This window comes from Rhinatrema bivittatum, chromosome 6, assembly GCF_901001135.1.
Source record: "Rhinatrema bivittatum chromosome 6, aRhiBiv1.1, whole genome shotgun sequence".
NCBI classification, from domain to species: domain Eukaryota; kingdom Metazoa; phylum Chordata; class Amphibia; order Gymnophiona; family Rhinatrematidae; genus Rhinatrema; species Rhinatrema bivittatum.
The window spans coordinates 103,448,622-103,467,435 of NC_042620.1; the positions used below are offsets into that span (position 1 = coordinate 103,448,622).

The 18,814-nt window shown below is 42.5% G+C and overlaps 1 protein-coding gene and 1 long non-coding RNA gene across 2 annotated transcripts in view; both read left to right on the forward strand.

The window, feature by feature from the left end:
- Window positions 1–16,505, forward strand: part of LOC115093630 — a 649,997-nt gene extending 633,492 nt beyond the window's left edge. Inside the window, exon 4 of the long non-coding RNA XR_003857360.1 lies at window positions 16,325–16,505. This is a non-coding gene — a long non-coding RNA (uncharacterized LOC115093630). The remainder of the gene's footprint in view (window positions 1–16,324) is intronic.
- A 43-nt stretch (window positions 16,506–16,548) lies between these two features.
- B3GALT1 (beta-1,3-galactosyltransferase 1) lies at window positions 16,549–17,529 on the forward strand. Its single transcript, XM_029604903.1, has one exon. It carries the CDS (start codon window positions 16,549–16,551, stop codon window positions 17,527–17,529), a length of 981 nt encoding a protein of 326 aa, XP_029460763.1.
- The last annotated feature ends 1,285 nt before the right edge of the window (window positions 17,530–18,814 follow it).

Consider the following 18,814-nt stretch of genomic DNA (forward strand, 5'->3'; position numbering starts at 1 on the left):
TTCCAAGTATCTGAATCTAATCAGAGTAGTAGTTCCACAGCATAAGTGTTTTATCCCTTCTTATACATTGTTCTCCTTTTGGCTTCATTTGCTATGTTTTAAGCTCTTTGTGAATAAACTTCACAAAATCCTATCATGTCTGCTTATTTACAACCCAAATTGACTGAAGTAAAATAAAAAAGAGATTTTATATTATGATTTTTCTATTTAGTGCATATTTTATGCTTGTTAAGGTATAGCCATTCTCTAACTACAATTGTACTTGTTTTTGTACCTGAGATTGTAATTACTTGTATGAACTTCAGTATTTTGAATAGTTGCCAGTAAGAGACTAATTAAATTGTAAGGTTTGCATGTGAAAAAAATGTGAATTTGGTACCTTTTGTTTTGTAACTTGGGGATCAAAATAGGCTTTGGCCTAGTAGAACATTCACAGATGCAGGCCATGAGGGGACTTCTGGGGTGTGGTATAACTACATGTGAAAGGACAAAAGCAGTTGCTATAGTAGTTCTTCTAGTTGACATCCTATGTGGTATCAAGAAATTTGGTATTGCTTAAAAATGATTACGTTAGTGTGGTATTAGTGATGGGAAAAATGTAAAAGAAAAGCTTAACTGTTCTTCTAGAAAATGGTAAAGGGATTATAGTATGAAACAGGATACTATGCAAAAAAAAGTGTAGCATATATATTAAGGCTGCTTTGCACGAACTAAAAATATCATCTATGCAATAAGGCCATAATGTGCACAGTAAAACAGTAACCTAACGTTAGCAATTATGCACTAAAATTCTGGACTGGGCACTTACCATTTTGGAGTTGCCTTCTTTCTTCCTGGGCAGAAGGGATTGCATAGTCCTCCTGCTAGCATGGCCACTGAACTCAGAACGATGCTGCCGTTGGCACTTATTACATAGCAAGCCAGGCAGTCTTTCTTCCCTAGGGGTTCTTTGTAGAGGATTTAACAGGGTATATGAAGTCTCTCAGCAAATGGGTTTATACAGTTTTTGGTTTTTGTAAGTTATCACCTGTGATCCATAATTCATGTGGGTGTTCACCATCCCACTCTATGATTCTTGATTTGGGATGTATGGTATATGTTTTTTGGGGGGTTTTTAAGCTTATGTGTGACTGAGTCATTCATTAGCAGGTCATTTGGACTTATTAAAACAGATATAGTGCTATCACAAAGCAGAAATGGGATAGATGGAGACAAAATACATAAAACCATAGAAACATAGAAATGACAGCAGAAAAAGACCAATTGGCCCATCCAGTCTGCCCAACAAGCTCCCACACTTATTTCACCATACTTGTCTGTTTCACCGACCACCAAGTTCAGGGCCCTTGTTGGTAACTGTTTGATTCAAATTTCCTGCCACCCACTGCCATTGATGCAGAGAGTAATGTTGGAGTTGCATCAAAGGTGAGCATAAGGCTTAATGTTTAAGGGTAGTAACCGCCTCCTCAAGCAAGTTACCCCGATGCTTGTTTACCCAGACTGCACAGATCAATGCCTTGTTGGATGTTGTTTGAATGTAAATCCTCTTTTCCACATTTCTCCCTGCTGTTGAAGCAGAGAGCAATGCTGTATATACATTCAAAGTGAAGTATCAGGCTTAATTGGTTTAGGGTAGTAACCGCCGTAATAAGCAAGTTACCCCCACGCTTATTTGTTTGCCCAGACTTGGTAGCTCAGTCCTTGTTGGTTATTGTCTGAATGCAAATCCTCTTTTCCACATATCCCCCTGCCATTGAAGCAGAGAGCAATGCTGTATATGTAATACCGCTCATTCTGATTCTAAACAATATTAAGGTCTTTCAGGAAATATAATCTGAGGTTTGTGACCTGTAGCTTGCAATTCAAAAACTACTTGGCTAGTGATCTGTGAAATAAATAAATCTATCTGTTCTACACTCCCTCAATTTATGGTTCATGGGCAATGTTCCCTCAAATTTTTCGTGGGCCATGCGTGCAAGATAGCTGTCATGTGCAACATAATGCAGGGGCAGATTGGCCTATTGGGGGATCGGGCATCCCCCGGTGGACCGGTCGCTCTGGTCACATGGTCTGCCGAGCGTGGCCGTGGCAGAGCCGTGCTCAGCAGACCACGGGGTATCTCCTGGGCCGGCCTGGGCGGAAAATCCCCGGGCCAATCTTTACCCGGAATCTGCCCCTGAGATAATATATACATTTGTGCACAGATTTTAAAAACACCATTCTATTTTCCTTTTCTTGAGTGTGCTATGCTGTCCTGTGTGCACATGTTTCATGACCTGTGTTCATACACACAGCTTACAGGGAACTTTTGTCATGGGATCTAGGAATGGTAGGATTCTTCATAATAGGAAGAGATTTTGCCCAGTTTCATCTGAAATTCAATTTCTGTTGTTGTGGGGTTTTTTACTGTTATTATATTTCTAAAATGAAATAACAGACTTCACAATAGTTTATGCATTCTTGGCACCTAGATAATATTCTATGCCAGCTTTGGAATTTCTCTCATTGTTGCTCATAAAATTTGAAAAGAAATGCAATAGCTTTTCCTATAGACCTTGTTTCCCTTCAAAAAGCATTGCCCTTGACCTGCAGCCGAGGAGTGAAAGTAAATGGTAGATGGCTGCATCTCAGGGAAACATATAAACACTGAGCTCATAGCCTAAGAAAAGTAATTTGCTTAAGGAATGAGATAACTGAAGAAAAATAGATTTGGCTTCCTATGTGGAGGAAAACAGAAAACCCTGCATAAAATAACTGAAGCTATAAAATGATATGACTTTATTCAGTAAAGCCACATTCTTATCCTTTTTACTTTCTTTTCTCTTTTATTTCCCAGTATGCCGGATGGCATACTTTTCCAAACATGCCAGAACTTAATTGTGGCATAAAGTATTGGTGGAGTATTGTTAGAATGGGGGTAACTTTTATGCTTCTCTATGGAATTTCCCTTTGAAAATTCAGGCTGGCAAGGGAATGCAGGTACTTTGCACCCATGAATTCTGTTCCCGCTTTGAAGCAAAATACTATCTCTGAAGGTAAATGCAGGGATTTCCAACTGAAATTCTTGCTTCTACTTTCACTTCCCAGGCCTAACACTGCTCCCTGTTACTTTTGGGTAAACGTCTATGCACTGTGAACGGTAGGCTTCATTTTCAAAAGGTTTCCATGCGCAAAGTCGGCATAAATGCCTGCAAGTAGCATGGGCATGCTTATGTACTGTTTTGGAAACACTGAACGCACACAGTGAGGTATGGAACTGTTATAATGGGGAAAAAGGTGGGAGATTTAGGGGTTTTCCAGGGCGAGGCTCAGAGGTTTGCACACAGGTTGTTATTTTGCAAGCGATATATGCACATAAATAGGAAACATAAGAACATAAGAAAATGCCATACTGGGTCAGACCAAGGGTCCATCAAGCCCAGCATCCCGCTTCCATATGGTTTTACACCTGCTAATTACATCATGAAAGTGAAATTGCATTTGTCTTTTGTCTGCAGTTTTTGGGTGGGAGGTCTGAGGTAAGTGGGGGGAGGGTCAGGGTAAACCAGTGATTGCAAGTACATGCACAAGTATTTTCAGAAGGAGAAAATGTGCATTCCTTATAAAGTATATGTCTGTGGATATAACTCAGTTATTATATGCACATGCTATAATTTCATGCATGTAATTTCATAAAATGGATAGAGAAAATATTTATATTCCAGCATTACAAATATAATCCATGTATTTCAGGGCAGAAATATGTGGTATTTTATAAACTGTGTAGCTGCTACCTCACAGTTTAAAAAATATTACTCACAGGTTCACTTATGCATACATTTAGGAGGTTATTTTGTAAGCCTGTCACATGTGAAAAGGGACTTTTCGCGTGTGATAGGTTGCCGGGGGCAGAGGCGGGGAGGGGAGGAGTCGGGGCAGTGAGGAGGCGGACGCGGCGGGAACTTCGCTGGCGGCAATAAGGTAAGATCCGTTATCGCCGCCAGTAGCGTGCCCAATAGCGCCACCTTTCACGGTGGCGCTATTGGGTGCGAAAGCCGGCAGCGATAACACCGCGGTGGTGCGATCGCTGCTGGCTTTCGCAGGCCCCCCCCCTTTGCCTCCCCGCCCCCGTTACCACCGGGATTCTCCATTCTCTGCGAGAATGGAAAATCCAGGCCTTAGTGACTTTTGCAAACTATTGAAAAATCAGACTCCATGTGTACATTTGTACCCTCACTGGAGAGCAAGAGGGCAATTTTTAACAAGCTTTATACATGGATAAACACCTGTTTACCTGCATAAAATGTTTTGAAAATCACGGTTTCCAACTAAATGTGTGCTTACATGGTGAGTGGATTTTAAGACAAAAATATGATTGCTGGAAACAGAAATTAATACCGTATCCTATTTCTGACACGTCTCATGCCTGATTTTTTTGCCTTTATCTCCATTTCTGTTAACAGGAAAGGGAAAATGGGTTATAATGCATACTCTAAGTTCTCATCACACACATGGTTTGCCTTTGAGAATTAGCAATCATAAAGAATCTGCGCTGAAAGTGGCCATGTACCTTGCACTTGCTATTTCTTTGGTGATCAAAAGGGGAGGAAGTGGGGGGACAAAATAGTGAAATTTGAATGCCTTTATGCTATTTTACTCCCCCAATCTAAATATGCCCCGGAGAAGAAGCCTACACCCAGGGACACCAGCACACCCTGCCTCCATCAGTACAGTGGCTGAAGTCAGCTCCCATGCGTCCGTATCACTGGAGTGGGACCAGTCAGCTAGCCACATCCACGAAAGGGGACCATCTCCCCCTCTGTTCTGATAGCAGAGGGGATCACATATCTCTTGTCCCCTCCCTGCTGGTCACAGCTTCAGAGAGTGATCCCTCCACCAGCCAGCCATTGCATCGTGTAGTCCAGGAATACCTCATTTTTACTTAGCTAAAGGTACGGGCCCTGTGGAAGCCCACGTGTACTTTTGGCCATGCAGAGGAGGGCAATTCTCACACAGGCCTATTTACCTAGGTGAATGCCTTTGAAAATTGCCCTCATTGTGTCTACATGAATATTAATCCTAGCTTAAACCAGTATTTAGAACTACTGGAGAACAGAAATACTGGATAACCAGATGCACTAGAGATTCAAATGAAGCTTCATTAAAAAGGAAAAAGACAACATTGGTGGGCTTATTTTTGGCAAGCTGATAATATTACTGATTGCATATGTGTAACCCTTTCTTGGCGGATGCCACATATCCTGGGGCTGTCCTCATACTTCTCCTTCCCCTTCCCTGAGTCTTCAAAGTGTGAATCCTTTCTGTGGGGGTGAAGGCTTTCCTTCTTGGCCCAGACAGCAGTGTTTTCTCCTGTGTGTGTGCGCTACCATAACTCTTGGGGGCAGGAACACTGACAAACCAGGTAGGATTCACAGGATGGGTGATCAAATTATAGCCTACTGTAATTCCTAGTAATAGAATCAATAGATGCAAAACAGATATTTCCACAGACTCTCTGAGACTGTGGAAATATCCTTCCAGGCAGGGGCTTGGAGCCCGGGTATCCTCCATTGTAAGGAAAGACGATTATCCCAAGGGGCTGGGGAATCCTAACAGTGACTGGATCCCTTCCCCCAGTACTTGAGGTCCATGTTGAATCCTGACTTCACCTGGCAGTGTCCTGTGTTCTGGGGTGGAAACTCCAGATGGGGGGGGGGGGGGGGGGGCTCCTGATGTTCCTCCTGTGGTGATTCCTCTTCAAAAGACAAAGCTGGCCTCCTGGGAGGAGAAGCCTACACTGGAGACAGTTACTCAGAGTCTCCAGCTCAGGGGAAAGGAAGGGGCAGAAAAATCTCCCTTTCCCCAAGAATGGAGAAAAATAAAACTTGCAGTCTTACATTTGGATGTCTTCCCACACCGGGTACTGCAACCTCTCCTTATACTGGTCAGGAAAAATGTACAATTCCTCCTGACCACCCTGAGCAAAGGATTCATCCTGCCAGGTATGGAAGAGATGAAAAAGGCAGAGATCAGGAAAAACTGCAAAACTCTCTTAATCTCCTTTTTTCCTCCCAACCTTATTACAGGAACTGGCAAGGCCTGTGCCTTTCTCCCTTTTTGTCAGACTGGGGGCCTAACTCAGAGAGCACATCTGAAACACAGCCTTCCCTTTCAAATGCAACCTACATCTCCCTTACTCTCTCCTAGACTACACCGCCCTCCCCCCTCCCCACCCATACTTTTGGGACATCCAATTCCAGACAAACTCTGGGGAGATGCTGTAATAAATGATTTCTCCCTCTGCAGCTGACTACCCAAGGGCCAGAACTAGGGACATCTAGTGGAGACCCCAAGGGCCCTCTACAGATGAATAGTTGCTGAACCTGAGATTTTCTCAGATATCTTTTTATACTTAACTGTAGAATAAAGTTAATCTGGTGTTTATGCTCTCTCTCCCTGAAGTGGGGGGAGGCTTTTCCTGTGGTAAGGGCACTAGGATCAAATGTAGCAGCATGACCACTTGTAAGATCACTCCTTATCCAGTTGGTATTTGTTTCCTTCCTTCTTGGTTCTCTACCGTTGTACCTGAAGACTAGAATGTGGCCAGTGTATCCCCGATATTTAAAAATAGCTCCAAGGGTGATCTGGGAAACTATAGACCAGTGAGCCTGACTTAAGTGCTGGGAAAAATCGTGGAAACTGTATAAAGAATAACATCAGAGAACATTTAGTTAGACACGGTTTAAAGGATTTACCCAAGGGAGGTCTTGCCTCACAAATCCCCTACATTTTTGGAAAGAGTGAATAAACATGTGAACAAAGGTGAAGCAGTAGATGTGATGTATTTGGATTTTCAGAAGGCGATCGACAAAATCCCTCATGAGAAGCTTCTAAGAAAACTAAAAAGTCATGGGATAGGAGGTGATGTCCTTCTGTGGATTGCAAACTGGTTAAAAGACAGGAAACAGGGAGTAGGATTAAATGGTCAGTTTTCACAGTGGAGTGCCTCAGGGAGCTGTACTGGAACCGGTGCTTTTTATATATTTATAAATGATCTGGAAAGTGGTGTGACTAATGAAGTCATCAAATTTGTGAATGACACAAAATTATGCAGAATATTTAAATCTCAAACGAATGGGATAAATTGCAGGAGGTCATTGTGATACTGGGAGACTGAGCTCCCAAATGGCAGATGAAATTTAACGTGGACCAATGCAAAGAGATGCATAAAGGGAAAAATAACCCTTTGCTGTAGTTACACAATGTTAGGTTCTATCTTAGTAGTTACCACCCAGAAAAGAGATCTAGGCTTCATAGTGGATAATACATTGAAATCGTCGGCTCAGTGTGCTGCGGCAGTCAAAAAAGTGAACAGAATGTTAGGAATTATTATGAAGGGACTAGCAAATAAAACGGAGGATGTCATAATGCCTCTGTATTGCTCCATGGTGAGACGGCACCTTGAATACTGTGTACAATTCTGATCACCGCATCTCAAAAAGGATATAGTAGCACTTGAAAAGGTATAGAGAAGGGCAACCAACCTGATAAGGACATGGCACATCTCCCCTATGAGGAAAGGCTAAAGAGGTTAGGGCTGCTCAGCTTAGAGAGGAGATGGCTGAGGGGAGATATGATAGAAATCTAGAAATCATGAAAGGAATTGAACAGGTAAATATAAATCAGTTATTTACTCTCTCAGATAATAGGACTAGGGGGCACTCCATGAAATTAGCAAGCACCTCATTTAAAACAAATCAGAGAAAATTATTTTTCACTCAGCGCATAGTTAATCTCTGGACTTCAATGTCAGAGGATGTGGTTATGGCAGTTAGTGTAACTGGATTTCAAAAAGGTTTGAAAAGTTCCTAGAGAAGTCCATAAACTGCTATTAATCAATAAGGAATGGTAGCCTGGGATCTGTTTAATGTTTGGGTACTTGCCAGGTACTTGTGACTTCGATTGGCCATTATTGGACACAGGATGCTGGGCTTGATGGACCATAGGTCTGACTCAGTATGGCATATCTTATGTTCTTATGTACCCTCCTAAATTATAAGCTGTTTTGGGTTGTCCTTTAGGGGTAATTTTCAAGGAGCCCGCCTCAATTAGGCAGCAAAAACATGCAGAAGTTGTACCAATTTTCAAAGTGGACTTAGGCACATACATCTGCTTTAAAAAGTATCCCACCAAATTTACCTGCACACAGGTGTACCCTTTATGTTCACAGGACATTTCCAACAAAATTTATGTGCATGCTTTTGAAAATCCAAACACCTCGCCAGCTCCATTCCTGGGAATGCCTATGCCCAGTCTGGGCAAACTTACAAACAAACTGGACCTATGCTTGTACATTTACCCACATATCAGGAGGGCAATTTTATAACAGACCATTTCAGCAGGTAAAAAACTGCTTTATCCACAGAATTGGCTTTCACAATTGCCCTCTCAGTAGACTAGAGTAAATGTAGAACAATTACCCAGAACTCAGCTAATTAGGGCAGAGTTGAACGTGTTGGATTTGAAGCATTCTTTAAGCCATGCTGTGTAGTGAGCATTAACTATATTGTATGCACTTCTCTTCAGCAATGCATGAAATTCACTGGATTATAAGGGTTATACTGATGGTGCTGTCAGAAAAAAAGTATTTAAGAATCAGTGAAATGCTCTTATACTCATATAGATATCTTCTTTTATTCTTCACTGAACCACAATGGAAAAATAATTTTCCAGATCAGAAAACACATGAATATACTGTATATCCATAGAATGTTTTACTCTACGTAGTGACTTGTTTAGACATATCTGGCAAGTCACACTAATTTCCATTAACACAGTAACAAACCTAAACTGCAGAATAGTTGTGCTTTTCTTTTGGTCCCTATGATTCTTTGATTTGTTATTTTTGCTTTGATATCATAACTGGAAAATCAGTAGAACAGCTGCATTGGGAACAGAGAGGCAGATTTATGAGTAGGTTAAAAGAAATCATTTCTTGCAGAGATCTCACTGCAAGTACAAGTTGCTGCAGGCAAATATCCTCTCAACAAGAAATGGTGAAGCTTACTGGAGTACCGTAGGAGGGTAGAGATCTGAAGAGTCCTTCAGTATGCCCCCCATGCATAAAGAAATATAGTATTGTCTTTTAAAGGTTATTCTACCACTTAAATATTGCTATTTGTCTTACAGATACCTGCCAAAGTTTGAATATTCTCAGAAGATTATGTACTTAAAACTGAAGCTGAATCACTTTGCTTAACCCTAATGTATACATATGGGAAACCAAGTCTGTAGAATAGAGGATGTCATCTCAACCATTACAGAGATCAATCTTTTATGAAAATAACTGGTGTCAGTGGGCATGCAGTGTAGTAGTGCTTGGAAACATTCACCTGATGCACGAAAGAATGCTGCTGGACGTTGTCTCTCATATACCTTTTATAACACTATTTAAAAGTAGACTCCAGTGGCATCACAAATGACAGACTACTGATAATGTTTGTGCATTTCTGGCCACAGAAACACACACTGAGGTATTCACCAAACCAGAGAAGCCCGGGTTCAAATCCCACTGCTTCTCCTTGTGACCTTGGCCAAGTTACTTCACTCTCCGTTGCCTCAGGTACAGACTTAGGGGGTCATTTATTAACTGTGATATTTTACCATAGGAGGGGCAAAATATCATTGGGGAGGACATTCCTTGGATATTTTACCCCTTCTCTGGGAAAATATTGCAGCGGTTTCCCCATAATATTTTTTTATCACAGAAAAACCCCCCCCAATAAAATAATATCATGGGGAAAAGGCTCAATAGTGTGCAATGGTAGCCCACTTCACCCAGGGATGCCCTCATCATAAAGGGTCAAGTGACCCGGAAACCCCCTTCCAATAAGTCAAACCACCATACAGAGTCTGAGTAAACCACAGCCACCCACCCCCATTGCCTGTTGAGGTGACCCAGGCTCAAAATGCTATAAAAACTTAAATTTAATATCAGACGACAACACCCTGCGCCCTTCTCAAATTTCTCCCCTTTGTTCAAAGTTACCCCCGCTCCAACCAAAGATTTGCCTCAAATCCAAATCATGCCCCCCAAGTAGCCAGTCCAACCCAACATAAACCATAATCCCTAGAAGTCTAGTGGCCTTCCCACCCACCTTACATAGAAAATAGATCCTGGTGGTCTAGGGGAAGCCCGAAAATCCCCATCCCAGACCCTCTCTGTTGTGGTTGTGGACCCTTGAGCCAGAGCAAGTGATGAAACCCACCGAGGGATTGCCCCCAGTGGAACTCGTCTCCGGGAGGTGGTGCTGGTGAGGACAACCCAACAGGACCTTCACCTATACCAGCCCTCGTTCCCCGCAGGTTGAGCCCTTGGATGCCGGGGCTGGCAGGACTTAGGTGCGGATGCCTCGGCGAAGCAGGTGAAGAATGAGACGAAGACAAGGTCAGCAGTCTGGGTCTGGGCAGGCAGCGAAGAAGCAGGAACGGTGAAACAGGCCAGGGGTCAAGACGGGCAGCAGACAAGCAGAGATGAGAAGACAAGCCGAGGTCAAACCTGGAGATCAAGCAGAGGACTGGATACATGAGCAGGGATGAGGCAGGAGCTGGAACAAGGTGGAACGAAGGCAGGAACTGGATCAAGGCAAGAACAAAGGCAGGAACTGGATCAAGGCAGGTACTGGATCAAGGTAGGTACTGGATCAAGGCAGGAACTGGATCAAAGCAGGAACGCAGAAACAAACGCACAGCAACTAGACACTCTGCAGAGAAGACCCGTTGCAAAAGCAATCCTCTGTGGCAGCTGTGGAGTTTAAATACCCCTCCTTGAAGATGTCATCCTCCGGGGCTGGACTTGGTTTTCGTGCCACTGCCCCTTTAAAGGGCAGAGCCTCCCAAGCGTGCCTAGGGAGAGCCCCGCTGAGGAGAGAAGAATGGCATGGGAGGCCTGGCGTGGAGCGGATCGTGCCGCACTGAGCCACGGCGAAGAGGGGCAGCAGAGCACGTAGGAGGGCTTAGTCAGGGGTTGCTGCAGCCGAGAGCCGCAACACTCTCTTACCTAATAAATCAATGGGGTAGATTTTAAAACATGCGTGCGCACATAGACACATCAATTTTATAAGATGCGTGCGTCACCATGCGCATGTTATAAAATACGATACCCACGCGCACATGTGCGCCCAAATCTAATAGCTCACGCATGTGCAGGCGGGTCTTGACGGGCGCCTGCAGGGCAGGGGAATTTTTTAAAGTATGCGCAACAATAATCAGGCCTTTGCCTAGTTCCCTCCCAGTCCAATCCAATCAAGGAGCGGAATGGGAGGGAACTTCCCTAACCTTCTAACTACCCTTCCTCCCTTTTCCCTCTCCACCCTCTCCACCCTAACCCCTAAACCCCACCTAACTACTCGATTTTTTTTATTTTAAAACTTACCTGCTCCTTTGAGTGGACGTAAGTTGTGCATTCCGGCCGGCTGCCAATGAGCACTTCCCCAGGACAGGGCCTAATGACCGCTGTCCTAGTCGGCCCCAGGCCTGCCCCTTTCAAGGAACCCGGCACTTCGGCACATATCGGGAGATACGCACGAGGTAGGGATGTGAATCATTTTTTGACGATTTAAAATATCGTCCGATATATTTTAAATCGTCAAAAATCGTTAAAGGCGATATATAATAGGAATTCCCCCGATTTATCGTCAAAAATCGTAAATCGGGGGAAGGGGGAGGGGAAGGGGGAGGGCGGGAAAACCGGCACACTAAAACAACCCTAAAACCCACCCCGACCCTTTAAAATAAATCCCCCACCCTCCCGAACCCCCCAAAATGTCTTAAATTACCTGGGGTCCAGTGGGTGGGTCCCGGTGTGATGTTCCACTCTCGGGCCACGGGTTGATAGAAATGGCGCCGGCGCTGCCTTTGCCCTGTCATATGACAGGGCAAAGGTAGGGCCGGCGTTTTGGTTCCTGTCCCCCAACGTCACGAGCGTAGGAGATCGCTCCCGGACCCCCGCTGGACCCCCAGGGACTTTTGGCCAGCTTGGGAGGGCTTCCTGACCCCCAAAAGACTTGCCAAAAGTCCAGAAGCGGTTCGGGAATGACCTCCTGCACTCGAATCATGTTGCCGTAATGCAAAATGGCGCCGGCCCTATGGCCATACGGCCGGCGCCATTTTGCAGTACGGCAATATGGCCATACGGCCGGCGCCATTTTGCAATGAGTATTTAAAAAAACAAAACTGCGACGATCCGATTCCCTCCCCCCCCAGCCAAAATCGATCGTTAAGACGATCAATCACACGATTCACATCTCTAGCACAAAGTCAGGCCATTTTTAAAATGCACTCGGTGCGCACACACGGCCCAGCCACACGCGTATCCCCCAGTTTTTGCACATGCCGGGCTTTTGGAAATTTGGGCTAATCTGTGGAGGCCTGGTGCTAACCCATAGTGCCCCCTAGCTCCGAGCCACTTGACGCTGTTTTCCAAAATGGTGCCAACAGGTCTTTGCCCCATCGCATAATAGGTGCAAAGCCACATTGGTGCCATTTTCCAAAATGGCATTGACCTGCCCAGAGCCAGGGAGTACTACAGGTTGCCACTAGACCACCATGGATTGATTTCATAGATAGTTTGGGGATTCTTCGGGCAGAGAGGTTCGAAGCTCCCTTAGACCACCATGGCCTATTTTCTATTTAATGGGGGTGGGTGCAACTTGATGACCAGGGATTATAGTTTATGTTGGGGAGGGCCAGGGCCACCTGCTACATGGGGATTTTGGATATGGGGGGAGTCTTTCATTGGGGTGGGATAATTTTGAACAAAGGGAGGGGTATGGGAAGGGGGCAGGGCATTCACACAACATTATATGTCATTTTTTATATTATTTTGAGCATGGGCACCTCAACAGGTGGTGGGGGTGTCACGTAAGACCTTTCCACAGGAGGAGTTTTGGACAATGGGGGAGATATTTTGGGGCCATGTGGCCCTTTTAGGAAGCCTCCCTGGGACATCAGGGTGTGCATTAGTGTCCTGACACCCCCGGGATCTTTTACCTACAACTCCTGGGTTTGTGTGCCTTTTTTTTTTTTTTTAAAGGAAGCCTCATTATTGAATTTGCACAGGACTATCTATGCATTAACTCTTTTGCATGCATTAGTAAATTTCAATACGGGTGGATTTTTTGGGAACACATACGATATTGCAAATATCACACGATGTTGCCACGATTTGGGGATATTGCACAATAAACACTGTTTTATGCACGCTATACCCTTATTGCAGCTTAGTAAATGTACCCTTATATTTTGTGCCCTCTAGGGACAGGGGAATACCTACAGTACCTGAATGTAGTCCACTCTGAAGTGGCTGAAAGATGGAATATAAATAACATAAAAAAATAAACTGTGATGCTCAAAGCACCACAGCTTAGTGACTACTACGGTAACTAAAGTGCATAAAAACCACACTGTAAAACATATTGTAAAGCAGTTTAGTAAATAGGCCTTTTAGGTGCTCAAACCTAGGTACAGAGACAGCTGGCCTAAAACTAGCCGGCTCTGTTGTTGCACCACATTGCAGTCCCAACCTAAAGTCTTAAATAGTTCCTCCACCCCCACCCCACAGCCTGAACAGCTGATCATCAATTACTCCTCAAGCTAATAACGCCCTCCCACCCTGTGCTCCAATCAGATTGTGTGGGTAGGGGAGAGGCAGGGATTGATGCGAGGAATGGGTGGGCAGTGGGTTGGGTGGGATGATTCTATGCAAGGTGTGAGAAAGGTAGGATCCCCAGCTGACGAGCAACGGGTCTTTATTCTAAGGATCTACTCCGAAAGTACAAATTTGGTCAGGTAAATCCTCTGTAGCAGAGGTTCCCAAACCTGTCCTGAGGGACTTCCAGCTAATCAGGTTTTCAGAATATGTGCAATGAATATGCATGAGATAAATCTGCATGCACTGTATGCAAATCTCTCATGTAAATATCCTGAAAACCCGACTGGCTAGGGGTCCCCTGAGACAAGTTTGGGAACCACTGCTCTATCGTGCTTAAGCTGGTTATCTTACACTCAGCTAAATTAAGGATCATTTTCAGCCACAGTTTAGCTGGCTAGATTGTGGCTGAAAATGATCATAAATCTAGCGAGCTATTATGGCTGCTCAGCAGCAGTTTGAAAATGTGCCCCTTATTATCCATATAGGACTTGATATTCCAAGCGATTTATGCACATAAAATCCTGTTATATGTGATTCGTTTTGAAAATCAGTTAAGGGCTTGTGCATGTAAAAGTATGTGCGAAACTCCATGTTATTTGTACCTTTTATCTGCACTAGCAAGAGGCATTCCAGGGGTTGGGGTTGGGGGCAGGAAAAGCATTTACCTGCCTACTGTCAAAAGTATGCATGTAAATACCGTATGCATGCAGAAAGTTACACCTACATATGTCTATGTATGTACCCGGAGAACCCATGAGTTTTCAAAGCAGACTTATGTCGACTTTGAAATTCCAGGCTAAAGTTCATCCCTGAAGACTTTAGGCCTATGTAGGTTATTATAAAATTACCCTCATAATGTAAGTAGATAAATCTAACCAACAGAGCTGCTTTAAACTGTACTACATTATATTTATAATCTCTTTCTTCTCCACTGTTATTTATGGGCTTATGATGCTTAGCTTAATAGCAGGAGCACAGGACATAGGAAAGGAGCAAAAAGATGTATTGTGATAAATGTGAGTCACATAATTACAGCAACATTTACCTGAGGCCTCTGATTTCATTTTTATCTTGCATGTATTAAAAATCACCAGCCATTTTACCATATATATTAAAATGAGATTGTAAATCACGAGTGATTTTATTAGAGTAAGACAATTTGTAACATACACAGCAGAACTGTACAAAAATATTCACAGTGGAAGCAAACAGAATAAAAACTAAACTTTTCACTCTGACAAATTTGAAGACAGTGTCTTCTTTTGTTAATTATTTCATTATAGAATATAACTGGAAAATATGTTGTGAATCAGGAAAAACAAAAACAGAAATTTACCCTTTTTACTCCATTGATACAAACTTCCTTTCATCTTTTTTTTTTTTTTCGAGTGCTTTTCAATTCGTGTATGAAAGCACTTAGGGTTGATTCAGTCTATCTGCCTGTAGGCACGTAAGGTCCACAAATATTCACTTATCAGGAACAAACTTGGCAGGGGAGTGGGGGAATGATAATGGAACATGGGCCCAGTGCCAGCCTTTGGGTAGGTTGTGCAGGGCGCTGAGAGCAGAAGGGTGTCCTGGGCACCGCTGGCATTGCCCATGAGGTGGAAGAGCCAGTGGGGAGCCAAATTTTGCTCAGGGTACCATTTGCCCTAGAGCTCGCTCTGCATGGACCTGGCATCTACACTTTGAAAATGACCGATTTGATAAAAGTGAGATCATTTTCAATAGGGTCAAATTTGAAACGTGTTAGACAATGTTGAAAAATGTAATACTAACAGCTTATCAGCTATGACTGAGGTTATAAAGAGGGCATAGTTTTCTATCTACCACAGTACCATATTGCTATATTTGTAGGTCAGTGATTTCCAAAGTTTTCTTTTTACTAAGGACCCTTTTCACATCTCAGCAAATTTCCCAGACTTCTTTAAAAAAAAAAAGTATATTAGGTATGTCATGACTGATGGCCTACTGCTTACCAACAAAATAGACACTATGAACAAAAATCAAAATCAATCCTAAAAAAAAACATGAGGGCAAAAAAACCACATATGTAGATACTAGCAAAAGTCCTACAGACACTAGCCAAAAAAACAAAACTACTAACTAGACTCCAACACAATAATAAAAAAAAACCTCTAGATGTTGCCATAAAAACCCTATCAGACACCATAAAAGAAACCCAGAAAAACCTTACTATGAATACTGCTCCTGAATGAGCTGCTTCAGACTGAACGGATATGGGCCCAGCCCCAGAGATACTTCTTCAGATAGGAGGGAGTATTTCACTGGTGGTGCCACTTTGCTCTCTCTCTCTCTCCCTCCCACATTTCTTTCTTCCTTTACTACTTCCTCTTTACCTTCCCTGTATTGTCTCTCCTCCGCTTCTTTGGATGCTACTGCACAGCTTGTGCAACCTCAATTGATTTTAAGGGAGCATTGATGGGTAAACCTTGACATCAACATTCTGGTACCAAGCACCTGACTATTCACTGACCGTGTGGTGAAAGGGAAGAGAGAGCTCAAGAAGCAGGGGTGTGAAAGGATTATTGTAATCAAGTAGTTCTTAAAAGTTGTGGTATAATGTTTGTATTTGGACAACAAGTAATGACTACATCTGTTTACCTTTTACAGAAAATGTGTTTCAAGCAATGGAACCTTCAGTCACTCAAGAGAAGAGAAGGAGATCGGCTTCATGGTTACAAATCTTGATCCAAAACCCATGAACATTTTTACAATTACTTTTCTATGTCGAACTTCAAAGTATTTTATTAGCATGCTGCCTGTGCAGGAACAAAAAATGCTAATGGTAAGCAGGCTTTTGATTCAATCTGTTGAATAGAAGAGCTATAAAAACAATGGCTTCAAAGGTTTCCTGCTTATATGTTTTGACAGTTGTTTGCTGGGCAAGTGCTCTTTGGTATTTAAGTGTAACCCGTCCCACTTCCTCATACACAGGCCACAAATCATTTAGTAGCGTATCCATAGTAAGAAAGAATGTCTCTTTTAGCAATATTAGAACTCGACCTATAAATCCACATTCTTTTGAATTCCTCATAAATGAACCTGACAAGTGTGAGAAGAATGGACCTTTTTTAGTAATTCTGATAAGCACAACACACAAAGAATTTGATGCAAGACAAGCAATTCGAGAAACATGGGGTGATGAAAGCAACTTCAAAGGCATTAAAATTGTTACGCTCTTTCTTCTTGGAAAGAATGCTGACCCTGTTCTAAATCAGATGGTTGAGCAAGAAAGTCAAATTTTTCATGATATTGTTGTGGAGGACTTCATTGATTCTTATCATAATCTTACCCTCAAAACTATGATGGGCATGAGATGGGTGGCCACATTTTGCTCAAAAGCAAAGTACGTGATGAAAACAGATAGTGATATTTTTGTAAACATGGATAACCTGATCTACAAACTGCTAAAACCCACCACAAAGCCAAGAAGAAGATATTTCACTGGTTATGTCATCAATGGAGGACCAATAAGAGATGTTCGCAGCAAATGGTACATGCCTAGAGATTTGTATCCTGAGAGTAATTATCCACCATTCTGTTCAGGCACTGGCTACATTTTTTCTGCTGATGTAGCAGAACTTATTTACAAAACATCCCTCCACACCAGACTGCTGCATCTTGAAGATGTGTATGTGGGACTTTGCCTTCGGAAACTTGGCATTCACCCATTTCAAAATAGTGGCTTTAATCACTGGAAAATGGCATACAGCTTGTGTAGATATCGCCGAGTCATAACTGTGCATCAAATAGGTCCTGAAGAAATGCACAGAATTTGGAATGATATGTCGAGCAAAAAACATCTCAGATGTTAAAACTTTTACAGGTGTATATATATATATATATATAACTTTTTTTTTTAATTGGGGAAGGGACAGAAGATACTGCAATGTATTTGTCTACAGATATGATTCTGGAGATACAAGTTTTGGATTTTTCTTTTTTTTTTTTTTTTTATTTTGTTCCTTGGATTACAGACTTCAGACTCTATTCCTACACTTGTACAGACAAGGCAGCTCCAAATAGCTATAGTATTTCATCAATTTTTCCCTCCCTCAAGCTATATATAATTTGTAAAGAACTTTATTCAGAAAATATATACAATATTCAAACATAGTGTACAGTTTTCAATAGTCCTTCTAGGTGCAGTCTGTAAGTAGTTTTGTACCTGTGGACCTGATAGACAATTTTTTAAAAAACTATGGCCTAGATTCATCATTTTGCTATAAATTTTGCATGAAGAGCACTCATGATAAAAAAAAATGGGGGTGTAGTTAGGGTAATTTCTGAGTTACTGCAATGCATGTTAAATGTATTGCACCTGTGATATTTTCATTTCACAGCTTGCAAAATGCCCAGACAGACAGTTCCTTGTTTTGGGCTCTCATATTAGTCAACTATTTATATCACCATAGTAGGTCATTTAGTAACTTGAGATGATGTTTTGGTAGTGGTCTAGGGTTGGGGACCAGTTTTATATATACAGTGAGACGTATCAACAGCACAGTACACATCAGTGAAGATTTGATGTGATTTGGAGTGAGAAAAGATACACAAAGATAAGATTTCTACAATGTACTCTCGCCCTAGCTTGATGCATTCTCTACATGGGTGCTGTCAAGCTAGGGCGAGAGTACATTGTAGAAATCTCATCTTTGTATATGGTTCCTCATGCCAAATCTCATCAAATCTTCACTGATGTGTACTGTGCTGTTTGTACTTCTGACTGTTCATGTAAAACTGGCCCTCAAACTCTAGACCACCACCAAAACCACACCTTGAGTTACTAGATGACCCTCCTATAGTGGTATAAATAGATGACAAAGAGGTGTGCCACCCCAAAGGTTCTCTCCCTCTCCCTCCCTCCCTCTCTCCCTTTGCCAAAACAGGATTCATGAATCCAATTTCGGGCATTTCGCACAGCTTAATGGCAGGAAAAAAGGTGTTTTTATTTCCGGTGTTAAAACATGCATTACGCTATTGCACACAATGTTAAACAGCCCTAATTTTCATAAACCCCACCCAAACTCCTCCCCTTCGATTAAACTTTCAAAATTTGCATATGCATCACGAGATGCGAACAATAACGTATACATTATG